The 23,948-nt window shown below is 46.2% G+C and overlaps 2 protein-coding genes across 4 annotated transcripts in view; one reads left to right on the forward strand and one right to left on the reverse strand.

The window, feature by feature from the left end:
- The window catches only part of pigg (phosphatidylinositol glycan anchor biosynthesis class G), a 57,760-nt gene extending 49,674 nt beyond the window's left edge, over positions 1 to 8,086 (forward strand). For 2 of the 3 annotated variants that reach the window (XM_035649986.2, XM_047334457.1), the window contains one exon: positions 983 to 5,169. In XM_035649986.2, coding sequence (XP_035505879.1) covers positions 983 to 1,205 — 223 coding nt within the window. In that variant the 3' untranslated portion in view covers positions 1,206 to 5,169. Of the gene's footprint in view, positions 1 to 982; positions 5,170 to 7,110 lie in introns of those variants that run through there. The other variant, XM_035649987.2, reaches the window with a different exon arrangement.
- A 10,187-nt stretch (positions 8,087 to 18,273) lies between these two features.
- On the reverse strand, positions 18,274 to 19,990 carry LOC118320062 (transmembrane protein 271-like). The gene has a single exon (XM_035650839.2). The coding sequence runs from the start codon at positions 19,548 to 19,550 to the stop codon at positions 18,759 to 18,761; it is 792 nt and encodes a 263-aa protein (XP_035506732.1). The 5' UTR covers positions 19,551 to 19,990; the 3' UTR covers positions 18,274 to 18,758.
- Between the last annotated feature and the right edge of the window lie 3,958 nt (positions 19,991 to 23,948).

Raw genomic sequence — 23,948 nt, forward strand, 5'->3', positions numbered from 1 at the left:
AATTCTCCACTTAGCAACCACAGACATTCATAATAAAAGAAGAGTTGGTGCAGCAATGATCACCTACGTTGCTTTACATCACCAACTCAGGTGGGTGGAAGGTTCTCGTGTTTGTCTAAGATCATCAAATCTAGACTTGAGCTGATAAAAAAAAAAGCTTTTTATTTTTTGGAAGAGCATCGTCGACTCTTGGCACGCAGATGTAGCTTTGCAAGTTATATCATTTAGTATAATGATAAAATGATATCAAAGTAGTAATATCGTTTAATCGAATGTTCTTTTCATCCTTTCTGACTGAGGTCAGCTAGAAAAACACTTTTACCCTTCTCTATAGCCCCCTCCACCCTAAAAGTGTATTACTGATGGTATTGATGATGTGCGTTAACTGGCCCTGTGGTTGAATTTCCACCTCCAAACTGGACTGCTGCCAGCATCTCCTACTTCATCAGCGTGTCTTCTCTTGTCTCGGGAAAAAAGGCTTGCATTTCCTCCCCCCTAAGTGTATACACACAGACACACACACACACACACACACACACATATACACACACAACTTTCTGAGCAGCCGTGTGTGTTTGGTTTTACATCATCATCTCCTAATCTCCTCGCTGCGTCCCTCCTCCCATCATGCGGGGTTTTGAAGTCACTTACCACTTTATCGGAGTTTGCCAGCAATCCGTATTTATGTGAGGAGATAATTGGATCAGACTCTTCTGCCGGGTACACGCATAAGGTAAAATATCTAAAATGTAAAAAAACGTGTCGCTTCCCTGAGAATCATCAGAAACAATCTGCAGCTTTACCGACTCGACACCATCGCGTATTATTTAGATTAACATAAATCGGCTCAGGATGACCTTTTCTCACGTGAAAAAAACTTTCCTGTGTTGCTCCACAGTTTCCTTTTGTTCACAGCGCAGAGCCCGCCCCCCCCCCCTGCTGTGTCCTCCTCCTCTGTGATGAATCTTTTTCTTCTCTGCAGGAGCCCGGTTGCAGTCAGCCACGGTTGCTACTGTTTGGCCCTGCTGAGGTCTGTGCCTGCTGCAGCCTACATTGTGCTGGTCACCGTCCTGCGCTACCACCTCTTCATATGGAGCGTCTTCTCGCCCAAACTGCTGTACGAGTCCATGCACCTGCTGCTGACCGCGGGAGTCTGTCTCTTCTTCAACACGATGGAGCAAAGCCGCAGCGTCGGTACGTCTTAGTGCAGCCGAACACGCAGCTCTTCCATTCCAAAGGGTCGGACGCAGTCTCTCGATTGTGTGTTTAAGAAAATGCCCCTAAGGAACGATGCGCACTCCAGCATGCTTCTCCTCCCTCTGTAGTGTACTGACCTGAAGAGATGCTTCCGTAAGAGTCCGTCCTCTGGCAAAAGTACTTTGAGAAGCACTTACGATGTATTTTTGAGCAACATATTTAATATTTAATTCTTTCCAAGGTGAAAATGTTTGCGGTTGAATAAAGGTGGAATGGTGTAAATAAGCTTTTTGAAAAAATAACTTTTTTTATATATACATATGGTTACCTCAGGGACCGGTGTACAGTGAGCCACAGAGCTTCATAGGCAGCAATGCAGAGTTGATTTTGGCTCCATGGGTTGAATGTCACAATGTGTTTATGTTTAACAGTAAGAACGTGATGTGCACGGAGCTGAACTCTTTTGACGACAGTTGTTTTGTAGATCACCAAACCCAATGACACATGGTAAGTTTTAAAGGTGTTTGTGCACATAAATGTGTGTATCTGTGGAGCCTGCCAGCTCACAAACTGTGAACAAAGACCACCCTGTAGCGTTTTTTGTGAGCTTGCTAAACCCTACAGCCTGGCTCTGAACAACTGGTTCCGATTTCTCTCCCACTGTGATGTCACAGTTGGACTCTTTTGAGGTAACCCCACCTGCAATCTGAGAATCTCCACTTCTCTGGTGAAGGGGCGAGATATTTCCTACACAGTTTGAAAGCGGTTGACCAATCACAACAGACTGGGCCAGCTGGCCAATCAGAGCAGAGTGGGGTTTATCGAGAGGCGTGGCTAAAAGCAATCCAGGCGCTTAAGACAGAGGGTGAAAAGAGGAGCTGCAGGAATGGGCAGTATGAGAACACTGATGCCTTTTATGAACATTAGAGCATGTAGACCTTTTCAACTGGTAACCCAAATTAAAAGTATGAACCTGAATATTAGCATAATATGTCACCTTTAATAACCAAACTAAAAATGGCTGACTTCAATGAAACTGCCTCAGTTTCAGGGGCCTGGTATTGCACATGTCGGTACTGGGACACTTGAATACAACAGGTCTGTTGTCAATGTCAACGCCTGTGATTTTCCTTGTGTGACAGGTCAACACGTGTGCTGTGAAGAAGGCCTATTGACCAAAAGTTTATGTTGTTGCTCTTAAAAACCAACACAAGTGTGATGGGGATGTCAGCTCCAATGTCCATTTTAAAACATTTTTCTACGTCATACGATGTCGAGGCCCATTAAGAACACCCGACACTCTTCTCTTTTTTTGACGTTCAGCCTTGTTTTAATTTCCGTGTGTCTCATTGAGGATTTAGCTGTAGTCAAGTCAGGCACACAATCCGTCTCAGGCAGCAAGTAGGACACACTTGATGAAATTGGCCTCCACACCTCAGTTCCTTTCCATAAATATATCTCATGTATATTTTTCCCCCTTGTTATATTTTCTACTTAATCCTTCTGAGGCTTTTTGAAATTCCCGAATACTGAGCTCAGCATTATAAACAGTCATCGTTCATCTACTTCAAGCTGATGTGTTGAGTTCTGTTTTTATCCGTTTTTTATTATTTATTTCCTGCATTGTTCAGTAGGAGATAAACATTGAAAACAAAAGAACAGATAAAATTATTCTAGTTGGATGACCTTCAGATTCCGTTAAAGGCACACAATTTTCCTTTTTTTTATTATTTGCTCTCCTTATCCAGCCGAGTCCCACTATATATGCATTACACTTTTAAATGTGCAAGTCATATAACTTCCAGAGTCTGGCACTGCACTGCAGATTTCAACTTCTCCAACTTCTTCTCAATCTGCTCCTTCAATATCACGGAGAATACTGTATCAAGTGAAAGTTGGGGATCTGGCCATCGTCCAAAGCAATAAGCGTATGGAGCCAGCGCAGCAAACAGTGTGCTGCCGTCCAAGTACTTATGGAGCTCACTGTATTATTACAGTGTCTCACTGACAGCTCGGACGCCATTTTGAAATGTTTGGTCTCATTGAGCTTTTCAATGTCACTAACTCGCTGCTGCTGCTGCTGCTGCATCTGCAACATCATCATGTTCATCGTGCGTGTGTTTCGTGTCATGACGATGTTCCCGCCTCCCACATGCAGGACCGCAGAGCAACGACGCCCACTGTAGCTGTTCTCCTTTCGGGTTTACCGGCGTCTGTGATGTCAGTGACCACGTCAAAGCTCCCTGCTGGTTATCACCTTGCACTTCTCACATCATTACCCTTTGAGATTTGTCCAGAAAAACAAAGTTGAACGATACGGTACGGCGTTAAAGCCACAGCGTGAAACTTTTGACCTGCAGGCGATCAAGGGAATCGTAAGTTCCCACCCCAGAAAAAAACTTGTCACTCACCTTGAAGAGCTGTCGGCCCTGAAATGGCATCTCGCCCGAGGCTAAGATCACTGACATTCCCTCAAGCCGCCGTAGACGGCAAAGCCGAGGAAGGAGGGGGAAAAAACAGCAGCGCTGATGTTCGGTGTGTTATTGAAGAGATTTTTTTTTTCCCCCTCCTCAAGACGAGCTCCACTCTTTATTTTACTACCGCCGCAGTTTGTTGCTGCGAGTCACCTTGACGGGGACAGGGGACCGCAGCGCCGACTATACCCACTGAAAAGGGGAATATAAATGTCCCGAACAACATTGGAAAGTCAGACAAACAAGAGGATTTACATTTGAAAGAACAGGGTCACTGACAGACATACACTGCATATGGATCGCGGCGTGTTCGCTGGTTTGCATCAGAAGCAGGACGCGTGTATCTTTGAGTGTGTCCGGGCCCCCAACGCCGTGTTATTCCTTGGCAGCATATTGTGGTCAAGTCTGTTAGGAAATAGGAAATCTCACACCGACTTTCAAACAAAAGCTGATGGAACCAGTTTATGAAGCCGAGAATAATTTGCATCAATCGCGAAGGATTGTTCCGTCAGTGTTCAGTATGCCTGCTAACGACCCACACATCCATCACAGTGTCTCAGTAGCCAGGCGTAGTTTGACATTTTCCAGGAAACCAGAAGAGAATCCAGGATGTAACTGGGCCCTTGGACATCATAATAATATCATATAGTGATAACTCTTATAGTTTATAATATCGTTACAGTGGTTATCTTTTCTTAGGGGCAGCACTGTGATTAGTTTTGTGGGTTTTCTTTTGATGGATTTTGGGTTTGTTTGTTTTCTTCGGCCTTTCATCGATTCCGTTCTGTTGCTTCTAAACGAAGGAATGCTAAAGCATCAGAGAATATAAAACACTGATGAAATGGCTGTGGGTTGAGCCAGTCGAGAGTTTTATTTGGCCAAAAACTTTTATCGATCGTCACTTTGAAACTTGAAAACAGTTGAACAGGAAGTGGCGTCTGGTTCAAAGACACTGGAATGATTTTTTTTTCTTCTTTTTTTTTAAATTGGTTTATGTTTTCTAAATCCTCCTGTGCGTCCTCATCCTCCTGTAAAATGTTTCTGCACCGGTGCAGGAAGAAGCCTCAGAGCTGCTTCTCACGCACCTGATGGGACTTCACTTTCTGCGCGAAGTCATTCCTCTGTATCCAGATACCCAACAGGCCGTGAAATGGATCAGAATAATTGTAGCGTTTTTTGTCAGTTTCACACTCGCATTGTTACATGATCCTTCAGATTACACTGAATTTCCATCATGGAGGGCTAAAATAACATTTTTGATACATAAGATTCTGTCTATTATTAACCTGCTGTAATAACAATTGCTCTTATCAATTCATTGTTTGTTTTTTGTTGTTTTTGATTTGTTTTTCTTTGTTCCTTAATTTTGAAAAAATGTCTGATTGCAGGGAAAACAGAAACTGGTGGAATTTGATTCTATTAAATGTCTCGAATTTGGGGATTTGCCCGGTCGCATTCTTGTCATATTTTATAAAGTTTATCGTGATTATACAATTCACCTCTTTATTGTCTGTGTATTGATCCTCTCAGTGTGTCTGTGCTTCTGTTTGACGTATGTGTCCAACTTGATAAAATCACCCTGTTTCTGATTTTTGTATCTTCTAACTGAGCCGGTGAGGGGGGGTAGTTTCTTTGTGTGTGTTGCAAAGCTCTGCAACAACTTGACATGAAAGAAAGGGGAAAAGAACAGACCATTTTTAAACATAATTTTGATAAAAAGTTTCAATCTTGCATTTTTTAATGATTAAATACATTATTTCCTCTGTTGTATGATTTTAAATTTAATTGTCTGCTTTTTGTTGGTTGAAGATATTTATCTTTTCAGCCATACAAAAAAAATTACTGCCCACATATAATACTGGCCATTCACTGCCATTAAAGGTCACATATACAAAAATCATCCTCTTTAATTTTTGTGAATATATGTGGAGCCTGCCAGCCCACAAACGGGGGGAGCAAAAAATCTCCACTTCTCTGGTGAAGGGGCGAGATATTTCCTACACATTTTGAAAGCGGTTCACCAATCACAACAGACTGTGCCAGCTGGCCAATCAGAGCAGACTGGAGTTTATCAGGAGGGAGGGGCTAAAATAAATCCAGGCGTTTTAGACAGAGGTTGAAAAGAGGACCTGCAGGAATGGGTAGTATGAGAACACTGATGCCTTTTATGAACATTAGAGAATGTGAACCTTTTCAAGATGTAACACAAAATAAAAGTATTAACCTGAATATGAGAATAATATGTCACCTTCACAGGTTATATAAATATCACCACCAATAGATGTTGCATTAGCATCTCGGAACAAAACCAATGCTTTGTTGTAATAAATAAAGTTACTCTGTACATAAATGGATCCATTGCGTCTCATCCACGGGTTGGCGCTAAAATGTGTCTTTTAAAAACTCATTTTGGGGTTTTGCTCCCTCTCACGGCCCCGAGCACAGCACACTCAGCGATATGACGTCTGGCATCGATGGCACAACGGTGCTGCGCTGTGTGTAGCCCGTGGAACAAGGTGTTTCTGGTTTAAACAGCACTGTGGTGGGCAGGTAACGGGCCTGTTTATGGAGTTAGTGTCTCTAAAATATGTTACAGTGCAGAAAAAGGGACACAAATTCCAGCCAGTCAACACTGGAGCCATCTCGCTTTATAAACACAGGGAGGGTGAGGCCGATGAAATCCAAAAAATAGAGGAGCTCGGATCGCAACACACTTCCCGCTCATCTATATTATCTACATTACATACAGTCAAAAATAGTTGTTGGCTTCAATACTAGTGTTTAAAAATCTCGTACATGTAACCTTTATCTCGTCTTCCAGCTCCGTGCAGCCTGGGCTGAGACCATCTGTCTGCAGGCTCTGCCTGCTCTGGCAGATGGATGACATATGATGCACTTTTCCTCCATTCAAAGTTTCCCACTGACTTATTAAGACTGGACATGAAGCCATCTGTGAGAGTGCACCGAGCATATCTCCACGCACAGTGTCGTGGTGGTGGGAGGGTGATAATTCGGTAATCAGCCCTCCATACCGCTATCCACCCACCGAGTCATCATTTTCTGCCTTCAGGAGCTTGGACGTCGATGCCGCAATTAAAAGGAGCGACACGTTTTCGTGCCGTGCTCACTAATGAGTGTGAGTCTCTCTTAAAATCTGCACGCTGACGACGCACTGAAGATCTACTATTGCCACGAAATCCGACAAAAGATATCGGGGCTGAATTCAATGTTTGTTCAAAGCCAAAATTTGCCAATAAAACCAATGGCATGAGGGATTGTTTTATAATATTTGATAATAGCACATTGTTATGAAGTTATTTTAACGTATATATTTATATATATTTTTCCAGCTCAACAATTTTTCCAGAATAATACGGAATTTACAGTTACAGTTACAAAGTCTTTATAACTGATGTAACATGTATTCTTACTCTGTTAGATACTGCATGAGCCGTGTTCCTGTTACATCCAGTCACCTAGTTTCCCACCACTTATCCAGCTCCGGGTCATGATGGCAGCTTTTCTTCGTGGCCGTGCCCTCCAGCTCCTCCGTGGGATCCTGAGGCCTCCACGGGCTTAAAGTGATCCGTCATCTCTCCGGCAGGTTCCACACCAGTGTGACCAGTGTCCAGGAGGCGGCCTGACCAACACCGTTGCTCTGGATGCACTCATTGCAAGGTTGTTGCCAGTCGTCACTAAGCCGGACATTCTCTCCTCTCTCCACACACCCATCTGGGCACAACCCTGCTTCCTGAGGCATCTGATGGGTTTGCCAGAGCTGAGATTGACAAAAGGCCCTCTCACTGGACGAACTAAGCGTGAAGGAGCTCGCTGTGACAACGTTCTTCCACCACAGGTCTTTGTGTTGCCATCACAACTGGCACAGAGGAGCATCTGGCCACCGCGCCGCAGTGCGTGCCTCAACAACGGAGTCCTTAACACGACCCGCTCAGACCCTTCTTGGCCCCTAGGTGATGCGGAACCAGGCGCGTGTGGCCTCATGCTGTAGAGGCCCAATACAACTGTCTTCACACAGTGTTATCTGACACACAATCCACGAAAGGCCAACGACTTCAAGATTTTAGCGTCCGATCTGCATCCATATACACAGTGGAGGTGACACTCAACGCAGCAGCACTTAGTGTCCGAGAGTGTGGTTTCAGAGCCAGGGCTGTGGAATCACATTATAGAATTTCTATTTTTTCATTTAAAAAATGTGAAATTGTATTTTTTCCCCCCTTTTCTTCACAACCCATCGTCTCCTTTGGAAGAGTGAACGTGAGACGTAAACACATTACTGCGGATATTTGGATTGATTTCGTACCAGAGATCCGCGTTGTCGCTCAAGTCTAGTGTCACCCACTGAATAATGAATCTTTTTAAAAAGCTCCATTGTTGTAGACCACAAATCATGTTCAGGATTTTAATGATCACTGGATTAAAACTATTTTGTCCCCCATTGAATGATATATGCTGAGCTTATTTCAAAGGTGCTATAGTCAATCAATCAATGTTAAATGACTCACTCTGTGTATAATCACTTGACTGCAGTGTCCCTCAGCTCTACAGAGCGATTGAGCATCTTTGTTTTCACCCACAACTGTGTTGTTTCATTCAGTCTCACTGCTCTCATCAGCATCATTTCCTCCTGTAGCAGACTGTACATTACAACTTTACACTATATGTTCAGCAACAGCACAAACTGTTAAACAACCAACAGACAGAGTTAGCAACTAGCTGGTAGCGTTCAGCAGGAGCTTGGCTATGTTCCATCAGCCCTATGTTCCCTCACCCGTATGTTCCCTCAACCCTATGTTCCATCCACCCTATGTTCCCTCAACCCTATGTTCCCTCACCCGTATGTTCCCTCAACCCTGTGTTCCCTCACCCCTGTGTTCCCTCAACCCTATGTTCCATCTGCCCTATGTTCCCTCAACCCTGTGTTCCCTCAACCCTGTTCCCTCACCCGTATGTTCCCTCAACCCTGTGTTCCATCAGCCCTATGTTCCATCCGCCCTATGTTCCATCAGCCCTATGTTCCCTCAGCCCTATGTTCCATCCGCCCTATGTTCCCTCAACCCTGTGTTCCCTCAACCCTATGTTCCATCCGCCCTATGTTCCATCAGCCCTATGTTCCCTCAACCCTATGTTCCCTCACCCCTATGTTCCCTCAACCCTATGTTCCATCAGCCCTATGTTCCCTCAACCCTGTGTTCCCTCAGCCCTATGTTCCCTCAACCCTGTGTTCCCTCAGCCCTATGTTCCATCAGCCCTATGTTCCCTCATCCCTATGTTCCATCAGCCCTATGTTCCCTCAGCCCTATGTTCCATCAGCCCTATGTTCCTTCAGCCCTATGTTCCATCAGCCCTATGTTCCTTCAGCCCTGTGTTCCCTCAACCCTGTGTTCCCTCAGCCCTATGTTCCTTCAGCCCTGTGTTCCCTCAGCCCTATGTTCCTTCAGCCCTATGTTCCCTTAACCCTATGTTCCCTCAGCCCTATGTTCCCTCACCCCTATGTTCCCTCAACCCTATGTTCCCTCAACCCTATGTTCCCTCAGCCCTATGTTCCCTCAACCCCATGTTCTCTCAACCCTATGTTCCCTCAACCCTATGTTCCCTCAGCCCTATGTTCCCTCAACCCCATGTTCTCTCAACCCTGTGTTCCCTCATCCCTATGTTCCATCAGCCCTATGTTTCCTCAGACCTTTGTTCCCTCAGCCCTATGTGTCCTCAGACCTTTGTTCCCTCAACCCTATGTTCCCTCAGCCCTGTGTTCCCTCAGCCCTATGTTCCCTCAGTCCTATGTTCCCTCAACCCTGTGTTTCCTTGGCCCTATGATCCATCAACCCTATGTTCCCTCAAACCTATATCCCCTTAGCCCTATTTTCCCTCACCCTAACAAGGGCTTAATTTTGATGCGGGGGAAATCTAATAGAAATGAGGAACATAGGGCTGAAGGAACATAGGGCTGAGGGAACATAGGGCTGAGGGAACATAGTGCTGAAGGAACATAGAGCTGAGGGAACACGGGGTTGAAGGAACATAGTGCTGAAGGAACATAGGGCTGATGGAACATAGGGCTGAGGGAACATAGGGCTGAGGGAACATAGGGCTGAGGGAACATAGTGCTGAAGGAACATAGAGCTGAGGGAACACAGGGTTGAAGGAACATAGTGCTGAAGGAACATAGGGCTGAGGGAACAGGGCTGAGGGAACAGGGCTGAGGGAACACAGGGCTGAAGGAACATAGGGATGAGGGAACAGGGCTGAGGGAACATAGGGCTGAAGGAACATAGGGATGAGGGAACATAGGGCTGAAGGAACATAGGGCTGAGGGAACATAGGGCTGAGGGAACATAGGGCTGAAGGAACATAGGGCTGAGGGAACATAGGGCTGAGGCAACATAGTGCTGAAGGAACATTGGGCTGAGGGAACATAGGGCTGAAGGAACATAGGGATGACCCTGCGTTCAGCAACCAAAGAGCCAGATATTCCCTCACCAGTTAGTAGAAACCAAAACTGAGCTTAGAGGAGAGTTAACATTGGACTAGCATTCGTCAGGAGGCCAGAAAACAATGAACGATGGTGTCGCTCCATATATCTGCTGGCAGTGGAAAGGGTTTGCTGTTTGTCGTTACACTTCAAAATGACAATATTACTGTTTGTTGCGATGTCCCCGAGTGACAAAAAAAAATCACACAATGCAGGCTAAAGTGAAGCTAAATCATTTGGATCATTCTTGATCAACATTTAAAAGTGATAGAATACATTTTTTTCCAAATGTGAAGGAAAACAAAATGTGTGACACCACAATTCCTACTTTTGTAGCGTGACGTCTATAAATCATCAGGCACAAGTGTGTTTGTGCACATGTGAAAGGGCATAAATCATGTTGTCATGAATCCGTGAGCGTTTTGCGCCTCCTCGGCTTGTACAATGTGCTGTTGGAATACATGTCTGAGGCCCAGCGATTTGTGTGTGCGCTCTCTCACTCGTCTCTCTCGTGTGAAGTCGGCGCTAGCCGCGTCCGGTCTGTCCGGCAGGAAAAAAATACAGAACTAATTGCAGGAGCAGAGCAGCTGGAGAGCCAAATTGAAGTTGTGCCTCCGAGTTGGAGCTTTCCCTGCGTAAGCGACCTTAACTCGGCTGCAGCGCTCCACTCTTTTAATGCTCCAGGAGTTGTCTGCTAAGTGGCAGATGGCAGCCCGCCAAAGAGGTTATTGCAAATTTAGAGCTGGCTCCCTTTTGGAAACAGCAGCCACTGCAGGAGCTACTGATTGACGCGCACACCTCGCTCTGTGGCGGCGGACGCTTGCCAGGGTTCCCTTTCTCCCTTCACTGCATCGCCGCCACACTCTCTGTTCCCAGCTACTGAGAGGAATCCAGCTCGCTGAAAATTTCTACTCACTTGCTAAGAAAGCCTGGAGGGAAACACTCGGCGTTTGCATAAAATGACTGCTTGGCTTGACTGGCACAGATTTGGAGGAGCTGCTTGTTAAACCTCCATGAGACACATTTGACCATCTGCGTCAAGATCCTTTCACTGATAATTGCATGGGATCAGACTTAAGAAGATTCGATTGTGCGTGTGTCCAAGTCCATACTAAAAATATGGATGTGATTCCGACGTTGAGCACTTTAAACGTCAGGATGTGTTGAGAACCCTAAGTGGGACTTATATAATCCCACCATATTCCGAATAGCATCAGTTAGAGAAGAAAAAGTGTCACAGAGCAATTCCATTGGCAAGATAATTTTTTTCCGGTATGAAGAAGCAGACGAACCAAGTATCCAGGGGTTTAGCTGTAGTATAAAAATGCTTTGCTGGCAAATGGTGCTCATCAGTTGGCAGACAAATGGAACAGAAGACATCTGGTGTCGAGAGTTTGGTTTATACTGAGCATAAAAGATAATTAAACAGCAACAGTGAGGAAAAGCATTCATTAAGTAATAGTTCAGCAGCCCCCCGTGTTAGATGAGCTCGTTCGAATGTGCTGCCGGTCAGTGACGGTGGAAGACTAGTTGGTCATTAAAGGTCTGACAAGAACTCTTAAAGGTGACATATTGTGCAAAAACGCTTTTCAGTGTTTGTGCAAATAAATGTGTGTATCTGTGGAGCCTGTCAGCTCACAAACTGTGAAAAAAGATCACCCTGTTGTGTTTTTTGTGAGCTGGCTAAACCCTACAGCCTGGCTCTGAACAACTGGTTCCGATTTCTCTCCCACTGTGATGTCACAGTTGGACTCTTTTGAGGTAACCCCACCTGCAATCTGAGAATCTCCACTTCTCTGGTGAAGGGGCGTGACATTTCCTACACATTTTGAAAGCGGTTGACCAATCACAACAGACTGGGCCAGCTGGCCAATCAGAGCAGACAGGGGTTTATCAGGAGGCGGGGCTAAAAGAAATCCAGGCATTTTAGACAGAGGGTGAAAAGAGGAGCTGCAGGAATGGACAGTATGAGAACACTGATGCCTTTTATGAACATTAAAACATTTAAACCTTTTTTAAGAGGTAACACAAGTTAAAAGTACGAACCTGAATATGAACATAATATGTCTCCTTTAAAAAGCCGAAACAATTAGTCAATCAACAGAATAATAATCAGCAACTATTTTGATAATAGATTAACTGTCCACTTTTTAAAACAAAATGATGCCAAATGTGTTCCCATCTGATACGAGACGCGCGTCTCTTTTTCATGTCAATGCAAACTGACAACCTTTGAGTTTTGGATTGTTGATCAAACAAGCTTCAGGAACTTGTGATGTGCATTCCCACTATTTTCTGATGTATTCTAGATTAAATAATTGATCACTCATTCACCAAAGTAATAAACCGTGATAATCGGCAATCAAAGTAACCATTTGTTTCCGCTTTAGAAATCATAAAAGCCAACTGCTGATGCAGACCACTTGATATACACGTGAAAGCTCTGGGGGGAGAACAACCCTACTAAGTGCACCTTAATTCAGTTAACTTTGAACTGCTGATTTGCATCAGTCACTGACAGTTTGACCGTGTATCACGTGTCAGTACAGTGAATAAAAAAACTCACAGTCATTCGATGATGAAAGTTCTAATTCACCAAGCAGCGCTCCAGGAATATAAGTGAACTGAAATGACCTCTTATGAGCCGAATCCGGAGCATAAGTTCCTCATTATACCTGCGAATCGAGTGAACTCGCATGCAAACGTGCAGCCACGTGATTCCGACCCCTGCGCGGAGCGGGGATTTTCTGCAGCGTTTCCTGTTGTGCTGTTTGTAGTGCGTTCAGTCGCCACGACGGCTCCCAGTCGTCGACTTTTACAATTCTCTATCCAGGAAAACAAGCTCCTGAGAATTTTGGCACAAGCTTGACGGTCCGGACGCTCGTGTAGGTGAAAAAAAAACAAAAACAGTGTTGGCTTTTAAAAAAGGCCCACTGGAGTTTTTCCAGGCACAACTTCCCCTGGCAGCTGCACACAGGCAAATGGATATGTGTCTAATGAAAGGCTTTTAGGGGGGATTGATTTTTTTTTCTGCCTTTTTTCGGACAAGCATGCAGATGGAAGAAGAAAAAAAATGCAATGCAAGATTTATGTGTGTGTGTGTGTGTGTGTGTTTGAAACCTTTATGCGGTTCTTTTCTCTGCGCGAGCAGCTACAGCACAGTGGCACAACAACATTTTAAAAAATGACCACGCACTTTAATGAGCTAATTGTCAAACCGCGTCCCAAAGAGAGCCTTGATGTCACCCCCCTCTCGCGCGGCGTGCATCACTCATCCCAGATATCTGCAGTGTAATCACTTGCGCAGAAACACTCCCTTATTATGCCTCTGACTGAGTGAGGAACTTTGAGATGCGAGTCAGCGCTTTTCACTCTGTGTGACCAAAGCTGGAGGCTGTCATTACACTAATGTAGCGCTGCTATCCAACAAAGGATCTGCCACCAGAGGGGGGGGGGGGGGGGTCCAGACCGCACAGAACACAGATCTTAAGATAATGGACTGCCCTACATTACAACCTCGCGCGTCTTGGCTTCTAAAAAAAATGTGCAGCTAACTCCTCATTACACCTCGGAAGCAGCAGGATGTGTCGTACGGCAGGGAGGATACCGTGAGCCGGCTTCTCGGGCAGAGCGAATTTATTAACGGCGCTGATCTCTTACAGGCACGCGCTGTTGAGCAGTTTTGACGTTGCATTAAAACACACATGACTTTTTTCGGCCTGTAAAAGCAGGCGTGCGAACACGAAAGGTCATCAGGTCACGTACCACGAAAAGGTGCCACTCGCGGCACCCGGATCGGTTGTAAAAGAGCATCGAGCCTCAGCGGTTCAAACACTCGGTGGGTTCCTCGCGTGTCGTTAGACATTTTGTTTCCAGTGGTCGGGCAGGTGACATTTTGCTAATGACTTCGGAGCAGAGGTGCATTTGTCATGACTGACAGCCGGTTATACACTGCTCCCACACTGGTGACATTCGCAAAAATGGTTTTTTTTTAGCTGCAATGGTGAATGCACTTTGTCATTTCATAATTACATCCGATTGGAGCTGATATTCAAACACGGGCGACGCCGTGAAACGTAATGACTGAAAAGCAGTCAGACTCAACCGAGAGCTTCTTTCGGTTGGAGGATTTTTTTTTTCTTCCAAGTTGTCGTTTTTGAATTGAAAAGACTGGAATTCACGCCAAAAACAGAACTCGTGTGGTTTCCATTACCCACATATCACACAAACATTACATCTTAGCTACTCATATTTACTATTTACTATTTCTATATTTGTCTTCAACGTGACTGCAGAGATTGTGGCACCACACAACCAAACATTTTTTTTAGATATAGTCTCCCTTAGTTTGCTTCTTCCGGATAAGCAGTTACCAGCTAAGCAGTTGGCTAACTTGACATTGAAAGTTAGGCACAATATGATAATTCATGTTGTCAAAAAAAAAAGTGGCTCAATAGCATGAACTGGAACTGTTTCCTCACATTTTCAGGGGCACAATTGCAAAGTGAAATGTTTCTCTCGCTGGCTGGCTGTCTGTATTCAGACTTTATCCTTTTCACTCAAGTAAAAGAGGCAATGATGCAATATAGAAATCTGATATATATAAGACAAACATTAAACATGTTACTTAAGTAAAGGCACAAAAGTAATATTGACAAAATGTATATATGAGAATGTGTCAACATTGTGGATAGTGTCAAAACTAGATGTATTACAAATGTAGAAAAATAATCCCTGTGTTAGTGTATACTATTAAATATTCATGGGTTTTTATTACTGATGCATTCATGCATACGTATCACTCAACTGTTGTAGCTGGTTGACATGGGGCTAATTTTGATAGTTTTATTTCATAATAATTCATCATATCTAATAGGGTCATATTTTTGTATTATGCACAGTATGTATGTATTTATGTTTACTTGTTAAATAGGTGACGTGTAACTTTAGTTTAGTATGAAGTACAATATTTCCCTTTAAATTAAAGTCAAATGGAAATATACAATGTCATGAAATGAAAGTAAAAAAAGTAGTTCTGATTTTTACGTTAGCGCAATACTACCCTCGACAATACATTCACTACTTATTATTAATTCCTAATAATCACCTTAGTTATAATCAGCAAAAAAAAAGTGACGTAGCCAAAGCTGTCGGACTAAATCATATCTGATTCATGAGCTCGCATAAAATCTTTTACTACTCTCACCGTGTCCCGCTGCAAGCTCGGGGCTGAGGCAGAATTAATGCCACTGAAAACTGCGTTGTTGTTTTGGATCAATGAGCTCGGTGACTCAGTCTGTAGTGGAGGCAGTAAATACGGCGCGGTGCTAAAAGATATATAATTGGGGCTGGCCAGCTGATTTTATAGTGCTGTTAGCAGTGGTTCTAATAGAAGCGTGAGGACTGCTCAGACTAAACCACAAAACAGTTCAACTAAAATCTGCTCTTCTTTCAATTTATACTTTAATTGTGGTTTCTCTCGGAATCTCTTGTTGGTGTTTGTGAATCAGCGTGATGGTATACCTCCTTCAGTCTGGAGATACAATCAACGATCGGTCCACATTTTGTGACGACACTTGTATAGTTGATTTGCAGTTGGAAAATCTACTGGGGCATGTGAAGACTTTAGAACGGTCCATGCATGAAGAGACCTTGTGCCTTCTGAAAATATGTAAAACAAAACAAAACAACAACCCTCTATGCTGAGCTTAACCAGGCACAGAAATGGAAAGTGGAAAAATCTCTTCAGTCCAACGACTCTCAGTGCAAACAAAGTCGGCACCGACGTCCGGGTGATTTAATCACGTCGGACCGGAGTTTATTTTAATCATCTAAAGCTTCTTGTGTCTTTTATATCACATTCAGGCTCCGGAAGATCCCATTCAAAAAGGCAGTCAAGGAAAACCTAGAACTCTTTACCTCAGCTATTTCCCATCTCCTACTTTGACTTCGTCGGATGCCGGATCGTTTCTGTGAAGTAACAAGCTCCATGCATTATTTAAACAAAATATCTGATAGAATCAGCGTTGCTTTCGTCGCACCAGCGCCCGCGAACGATGATCTTCACAAAATATGACATTTAACTGTATTTTGGAGGAGTTGAGAGGTGGAAAACACTCTCAGCTACTTCCTCTAAAGGTAAATGTGTATATGTATATATATATATCTCCATCTATTGCACCACTGAAAATGTTAGCTTTGAATGCATATTGGAAAATTAAAAAGTCAAAAAACCAACCGCTTGAAACAAACGCAGGCCGGCGGGGTCATTGAACCCCGTGTGATGACCGTGCTCCAGGGCGAAGACCCCTCCTTTGTGCTGCGCGCTGCTGAACGTCTCCTACTGGTGAAAGGGTCTGAACTCTCTCCTGGTTTTTCTGTCAATGGACGCTGATACACAGCCACAGCAGAGACCCCATTAGCATCCTTCTTCTTTGGACACCCTGCCATGACACTTTGAGGACGTCAGCTCCCTGAAGACCGTCCTTGTTCACTGCTTCAGTCGTTGACTTATTCATAGGGGCTTCTTTCTTTTTTTAACAGGCACAAAACTTAAGAAGGAGAAGCCTCATCCTGTTTTGGCCTCTAAGTAGAGTGGGAAGCAGCATGACACCGTTTGAAGGATAAGAGGAGGATTATTACAGAGCCAGTAAAGTAGCTCTTAACGTTTGTTTGGTCAAAGTTCGCCGGGCAGGAAGTGGAGACGTTTGGCTATGGGTGTTCATATGGGGGCTTTACCTCGAGGGGGGAAAATTATCATTTTAATTTAGCACAGAACTGTTTCGTCTGAAGGTGGGGCGGAAAAAAACCCGTCTTTTTTTTTTTCTGCCACTGTCGTAGCCATTAATTGAAACTGGTTGGAAAAAAAGGTTGAATAAAGTTTAGAGACGTAACATTAGCTGGAACACCGTGGGGAACCAGTGCTTTTAAATCGGAGCCCCAGAAGTGATTAAAGTAGATGAGTTCAGGTTCAGACTTCAGTCTGCTTCCTCCGCCACCCTGCTTCACAGTGTTATTTCACGGTCTGACCCGTTTAAAGGGACGGTTCGGTGATCTTGAAGCGGGGCTGTGGGAGTTACTTATGCATATTTAATGAGTCACCTCATGGAGATGGTGATCAGCGCTGTCATTTTACAGAGTCCGAAGGAGAAGTGGAAGTAGCGAGAGTCAGAGTCCCACTGTTGCAGAGGGGACCACCGACACATTTTTAAAACGCTACCCAAAAAATATCCGTTCAATTGTACGATAAAGGAAGTATTTTTGTCGCTGCTTCAGTTTCCTGTCAGACAGCCGTTTAAGTTTGCACTTTTTTTTCAAGCGTACGTCGGCCATCCATTAGTCGCGGTAGCTCTGAGTGGAACGGCTGATCTGCGGAGTGATACTCTGCTGCCCTGCACCGGCGCGTGTCGGCGCGGTGAACTTTCCGCTACTTCCACTTCTCCTCCAAACTCCGCAAAATGACATCGCTGATCACCGTCTCCACAAGGTGACATATTAAACTGTGCAAGAGCAACTCATACAACCCCACTTCAACATCACTGCACTATCCCTTTTGAAGGGGAAGCTCCAAGGAGTTTTCAGACATCACCTTCAGTTTCACACTCGGCCCCTTGGAAACCCTCTCATAACTTTTTCAGTTGACCCTGATGACTCCACAGTGACCCCATCCGGCCTCCAAGACTCCAGACTCATAACAGAAAGCCATGTGTTGTGAAGGTGTGGACTTCCTGGAGGGCAAGGAGTGGACCAATTAAAGGCGCTGGCAAGTTGCATTGTGGGAAACGTAGGATCCCGTGTTTGGTTGGTTTTTTTTGTCCTCACAATTGGAGGCACCAAGTTTGGATATCTCAGCTTCTGCCGCTTTGATTTGGACAACTTCATTCAACAACTATTAGAACGACGCCGCTTGGTTTTCCGACAGCCAATTCATAAATCAGCGGACTGTCCCTTTAAAGTGGACACCGCACACCGTTTAAGAAGCTGAGCACTATTCCGTCTTCGTGACACGATGATAATGATACTCCTGAAACGTCCCTGGACGACGCGGACTCATGGGTCGGTACATAGCTGCAGCAGACAACACAGTAACCGGCAGGAGTGTTTTTCAAAAAGCCTCGGAAACGAACCTCAGACTCCATCGACAAGAAACTGAACTTGGCGGCGGCGGCGGCTCCGCGACAGCGTGACGAGGATGAATGCACTTCTTTCTTTTTTTTTATTCACAAGTAAAAATGTCAACAGCGAACATTCAAAAACACAAACTCAGCCTTTGATTGTTCTTTTCTTTCTTTCTTTTTTCCCCCCCAGCAAGCTGTTGCGTTTATATGGGGCCTCCCGGGGCCCGGGGCCCGGGGCCCTCCACATCAGTCTGACTGGTGAGGTTCGAGATGAGACGCGAGGCAGGTGAACCAGCTGGATCACTGCTGCTGTAACTTACTGTTTCTGGTTTTTACTTCGTTTCTTCCGCGGTTGTTGTTGTTGTTGTTGTTGTTGTTTGTTAGTTAGTTAGTTTGTTTGTTTGTTTGGGGGGGAAGAGGAGGAGTAGAGAAGAGATGAGAGACTGTAAACCCAGATTCCAGGGGGGGTGGGGGCGGCTATGTGTTGCATGCCTCGGCGGGGAAAATGTCCTCGTACGCGGGCGGCAGTTCGCTGGGCAGCGGGTAGGAGAAGGGGAAGCAGCGGTTGAGCTCCGGGTCCGTGGGCGCGTAGCCCGGCAGCTCGACGGACGGGTGCCCGCCGCGCTGCGCCTCCGCGCCCGTCTCGTCGCACACGTCAAACACGCCCAGGTTGATGTAGGACACCGGCTGGAAGTCCGCCGAGGCGCAGTCCCGCTCCTCGGCGAAGAGGACCGCGCCGGCGCCCCGCCGCTGGAGGCGCCGGCTCCGGGAGCACCGCGCCGCCTTGTACCGCTTGATGACCAGCAGGTTGAGGAGCCCCAGCACGCACTCCAGCGTGCTGAGCACCGCGGACACCACCAGGCTCCGCTGGTAGTCCCGCAGCCGCTCGCACGCGGGGCTCGCCGCCGCCGAGTGGAAGCAGTAGTGCGAGTACTTCCTCTCCACCAGCGACGCCGTGTCCCCGTCCACCACGGCGCCGGAGAAGGCGGTGAGCACCCCCAGCAGGAAGACCACGACGCCGAGCAGGAAGAAGTTCCTGCAGCCGGGCTTCTCCATGCAGCAGAGCAGCGCGGAGCCCAGCAGCGCCTGCCCGACGCCCACCAGCAGCCCGGAGTAGAAGGCGCCGGCCGCGGCGCCGAGGTGGAAGTGCGCCTTCACCGTGGAGCCCAGCGAGACGCATCGCAGTCCGACGACGACTTCGCCCAGGGCGCACGCGAAGAGGAGCGTGCCGGAGAAGACGGTGCACAGTCCCTTCCCACTCCACTTCATTATACTCCACCTCTGCCGCGCTCGATGCCGCTCCGCGCGTCTTCATCCTCCCTCGTCTCCCCTGGACGCGCGCTCACATCGGGACATCGTCGGCCGGTGACTCCTCCGGTTTCGGAGCGGGCGATCGCCGCCGCTGTGGCGTCTCGCACTCGCACTCGCACTCGCACCCCCCCGCCGCCTGACAGGAATGTATTAATAATTGATGGCAAGAACGCGATCCTTTGCTTGTCCTTTTTTGGTTGTTTAGCACTTATCGATCATCCGTATGGGCTTTACGCAACGAGCGACCGCCGTAGCCCCAGATCACCTCACCGCCCATCGGCCTGGAAGCACTCTACTGTCCAGAAGTTTGTTTTTTTAAATCCTTCCCTCCTTGAAAAGAGAGAGCCTCGTCTGCCTGCAGTCCGCCGGGCTGAGTGGTGTGTGTGTGTGTGCGTGTGTGTGTGCGTGTGTGTGTGTGTGTGTGTGTGTGTGTGTGTGCGTGTGCGTGTGTGTGTGTGCAGGAGGAAGGAGGCGGCTGCCTCAGCAGCCCGAGTCACTCGAGGGGCCCGTGGACCAATGGCCACTGAGCCACGGGCCCCTCGCATCGCTGCAGCAGCCCCCAACAGGGGGACCCCCACAACATGTGTGCCCCTCTGTGGGTTTTATAGGGACCGGGTGTTAAATGACAGTACCTGGTGCTCTCCTCGTGTCCTTACGTCCTCTTTTGTTGTTGTTGGTGGGAGTGAAATCCGTTTGGCAGCGGAGACTGTGAGGCAGGCGAATAAATGATATGGTCTCATTCAATTCAACTCGCTCCTATGGATGCTACTTGCCTACATACACTTGCTCTGATATCTCTCGTCATTTCTCTTATGAGGGTTATATTTTTACCAAGGTGGATCTTTCCGGTAGCCGTGAACAAAACCGTTACTGATAATAACAGAGGCCGTGCGCTGTCCGTGGTGCTGAAACACCCAGTGCGGAGCAGATGGAGGCTGGAGACTGACTGACTGAAACTATACCCCTCACTTTGATTCAGCACAGACGGAATGACCTGTTGCGTCGGTGGGGACGTGTGTGTGTGTGTGTGGGGTCTCTGAAGAAAGCACGCGTACAGGCTGAAGTTGTGCTGGGAGGGAAAAAACATAACAACAAAAGGAAGTTGATGGAGTCCACAGTCCAAAAGGAATGTGTTTGTAATTGGGAATTCAAATATAGGCCCCATGTTAGAATAAGAAAAGATGAATAGGGTATTTTCACATTTATTTCACCCTCTGGGAATCATGACTATCTGTGCGTGTGTGTGCGTGTGTGTGTGTGTGTGTGTGTGTGTGTGTCTCATGGGATTGGTCCCAGCTTATACGCTGAAAACATCAGCCAAATGACTGAATTACTTTCCACACTCAAGAGGCAGCCAAAGAAGTTCAAGGATATGTCTGACCACGCTGGCGAAGTGTTGTAGGTTCTCACGGGTGCCGTTTTGTTTGTTCCAGTTCATTTGCCCTGGAGGTGGACACGTTGAGAGGACGAGCGCGAGGTTGTTTTTTTTTGACTTAATGAACCAAATATATCCGATGGGTGCAGGTGGAGAGGAACAGGCCGGAGAGAAAAGCCCTTACAGCTCGTCCATTCATCACAATGAGCCACCTCGTTGACTGCACCGGCACACGCTGCCAGTGAGCGTGCGTGTGCGTGTGTGTGTGTGTGTGTGTGTGTGTGTGTGTGCGTGTGTGTGTGTGTGTGCGTGTGTGTGCGTGTGTGTGTCTAATTAGTTCATTAGCACCTTGCGTAGGTTTACAAAAAGAGAAAGTGCTGTGAGTGATGGGCTGACGATGTGCTGATTGGTTAATTGATCGGCCGTCCTGCTCGCTGGCAGCAGTGGGTGAACCTGCCGGCCCGTTGACAGCGCGGTGGGACGTCAACACCATCATCATCCTCATCATCATCATCCTCATCATCCTCATCATCCTCCTCCTCATCATCATCGTCAGCATCATCAGCAGCAGCAGCGGCCCTGAGAATGAGCGGAGCCATCGCTTTCACATCCTTTGACCCGAACAGACCCGCGGCCTCAGCAGAAGGAAGGAAGAAACCCCACAGCTCCACCAGCTCCAGCCTCTCTGTCACAATGTTGTTCACCGTGTCCACACTTCGTCGATCACATTCAAACCAATTTTCTCAATTTGTTGTCCCGCAATAATGTGGGCGTCGCGAGGCCCCTTGCGACTGTAACAATGATTAATATGAGCTGAACCTCAGAGTGCGTCATTCATGGGGGGCCACGAGGAGGAGGAGAGCCCCCCCCCCCCCCCCCCCCCCTCCCCCTGCTCGCCTCCGTCAACGCCCCTGTCATTGGTCACAAACCTGGAAGACGCTGCCACTGAAGAAGAAGAAGAAGACGGTGATTCCCATAACACACGAGGCAGCACGAGGTGGACCGTTGAGGAACGATCTAAAAAAAAAAAAGTATTTAACTGAGTTTTAAATGTGGGGGACCTTCCCAGCAATATGAATAAAAAATTATCAACGAAACACAAACACAAAAAATGATAGATAGATTTGTCACATTGGGGGTCCTCCTTCAAGAACATTATTTAAACTTAAATCACTACAAGTCAGTGTGTGTGTGTGTGTGTGTGTGTGTGTGTGTGTGTGTGTGTGTGTCTGTGTGTCTGTGAGTGTGTGTGTGTGTGTGTCTGTCTGTGTGTGTGTGTGTGTGTGTGTGTGTGTGTGTCTGTGTGTCTGTGAGTGTGTCTCTGTGTGTGTGTGTGTGTGTGTCTGTCTGTGTGTGTGTGTGTGTCTGTGTGTCTGTGAGTGTGTCTGTGTGTGTGTGTGTGTGTGTGTGTCTGTGTGTGTGTGTGTGTGTGTGTCCTCAGCTGCTGTGCAGGGACCCTCTCCGGCGCCTCGTCTCTGTTGCAGTTTTACAGCAGCAGTTACAGCGGCGGTTGACAGGTGAGCCTGTAAAACCTCCTTGTTGGCCTATAAATATTAATGAAGCTAGAGTAGTTTTGCGCTGTTGTTGCCTGGAACTTTATTCCAAAGGGGCATCGACTCGGGGCTGTGGTGTATGGGATCGATGCGCAGGCAGGAGGACCGTCTGGGCCCGTCCAGTGGGTTCGTAGGACTGTAAGGAAGACCAAGCAAGCAAGGAGTATTAGAGCTGCACCCATCAATATCTTTGCATCAACAATGGATCGAATGGCCTGTGTCTATGTGTGTAATGTGACCTGTGTTGCTTGTGCTGAAAACCACCACATGACCCTGCAGCACCTCTGTGCCCTTACAGAGCTTTTTAGCCCCTTAGTAGCTGTAGTTTTGGTTTATCTAGTCCTCAACGACACTGTAAAAAAAAGGGGTAAATCAAGCTTATAAATCCAGTGTACTGTACGCATCACTGAAGAGAAAGGGCAGCAACCCCTGCAGCAAACAGTTTATTCAAATATAGAACATAAAACATCAACATAACAGCAAAAAAAAAAAAAAAAAGACTAACTAGCAGTTAATGTCAGCTTCTGTCTCCATGTCTTAACAGCAGCATTATTAGTCATTGTCTTGATGAAATACAAAAGAAAATGAATGACATTTCCTCTCATAATCTAAGTAAAACGTCACTTCGACTTGGAACCCTCTCTCTGGTCATTTTCATTTGCACTTCTGGGTGTAATAGAAGACTTCATTCATTCATTGCGCAGCAACTGTATAGATATCTCTAATTGTCTTCCACTAGGTAACTTTCAATGAAAGAACTTCTGTTTTTGCAAAGTAAACGTAAAGGGCACAAAGAGACACCTAAGGGTGAACGTTGCCCACTCTAACTAATGCCATGAAATAGGTTCCTATTAAAGACTGACGAGTCTATGGTCTGTTTGTTTAACTACTCTCATCTTGTAATGTTCCAAAAAATATAGCAATAATGATGATTGTAGATCATCCTTCAGGCGTTGACTGGTTGGTCTGGGGACAGCAGATGCAGAAAGCTGATTAATCCCATTAAAACGTTTCACTGTGATTGTTCTGCTCTCTTCCCCGTGCCTCTCAGACTTCACACCTTTGGTTCTAACAAAAGTTTAAAAACAATCTTTACACTCATTTGCCAGTTTATTAGAAACACCCACCTAATTCTCCTCTAATACAACAGTCCCGTAATGAGTTCTGCCTCCGTGACGGCTACAATGTTCAGTTCCATTCCAATCAATGAGGCTGAACAACAGACACACAGTTTAAACAAAAGTGGATTGAAAACCTTCACGGAAAGAGGACTTGTTACAGGACTGTTGCATCAAGACTGCAGTGGCTTGAGCTTGGTGTTCCTAATAAACTGCCAACTGAGTGTACAGTTTCATATCTCTTAAGTTAAGTTGAAAATAATTTCCTTCGACAGCCCGAGGTTTTCCGTTTCTTTCGGTGTTTCATTGT

The sequence above is a fragment of the Scophthalmus maximus genome, chromosome 9, assembly GCF_022379125.1.
Source record: "Scophthalmus maximus strain ysfricsl-2021 chromosome 9, ASM2237912v1, whole genome shotgun sequence".
NCBI lineage: Eukaryota > Metazoa > Chordata > Actinopteri > Pleuronectiformes > Scophthalmidae > Scophthalmus > Scophthalmus maximus.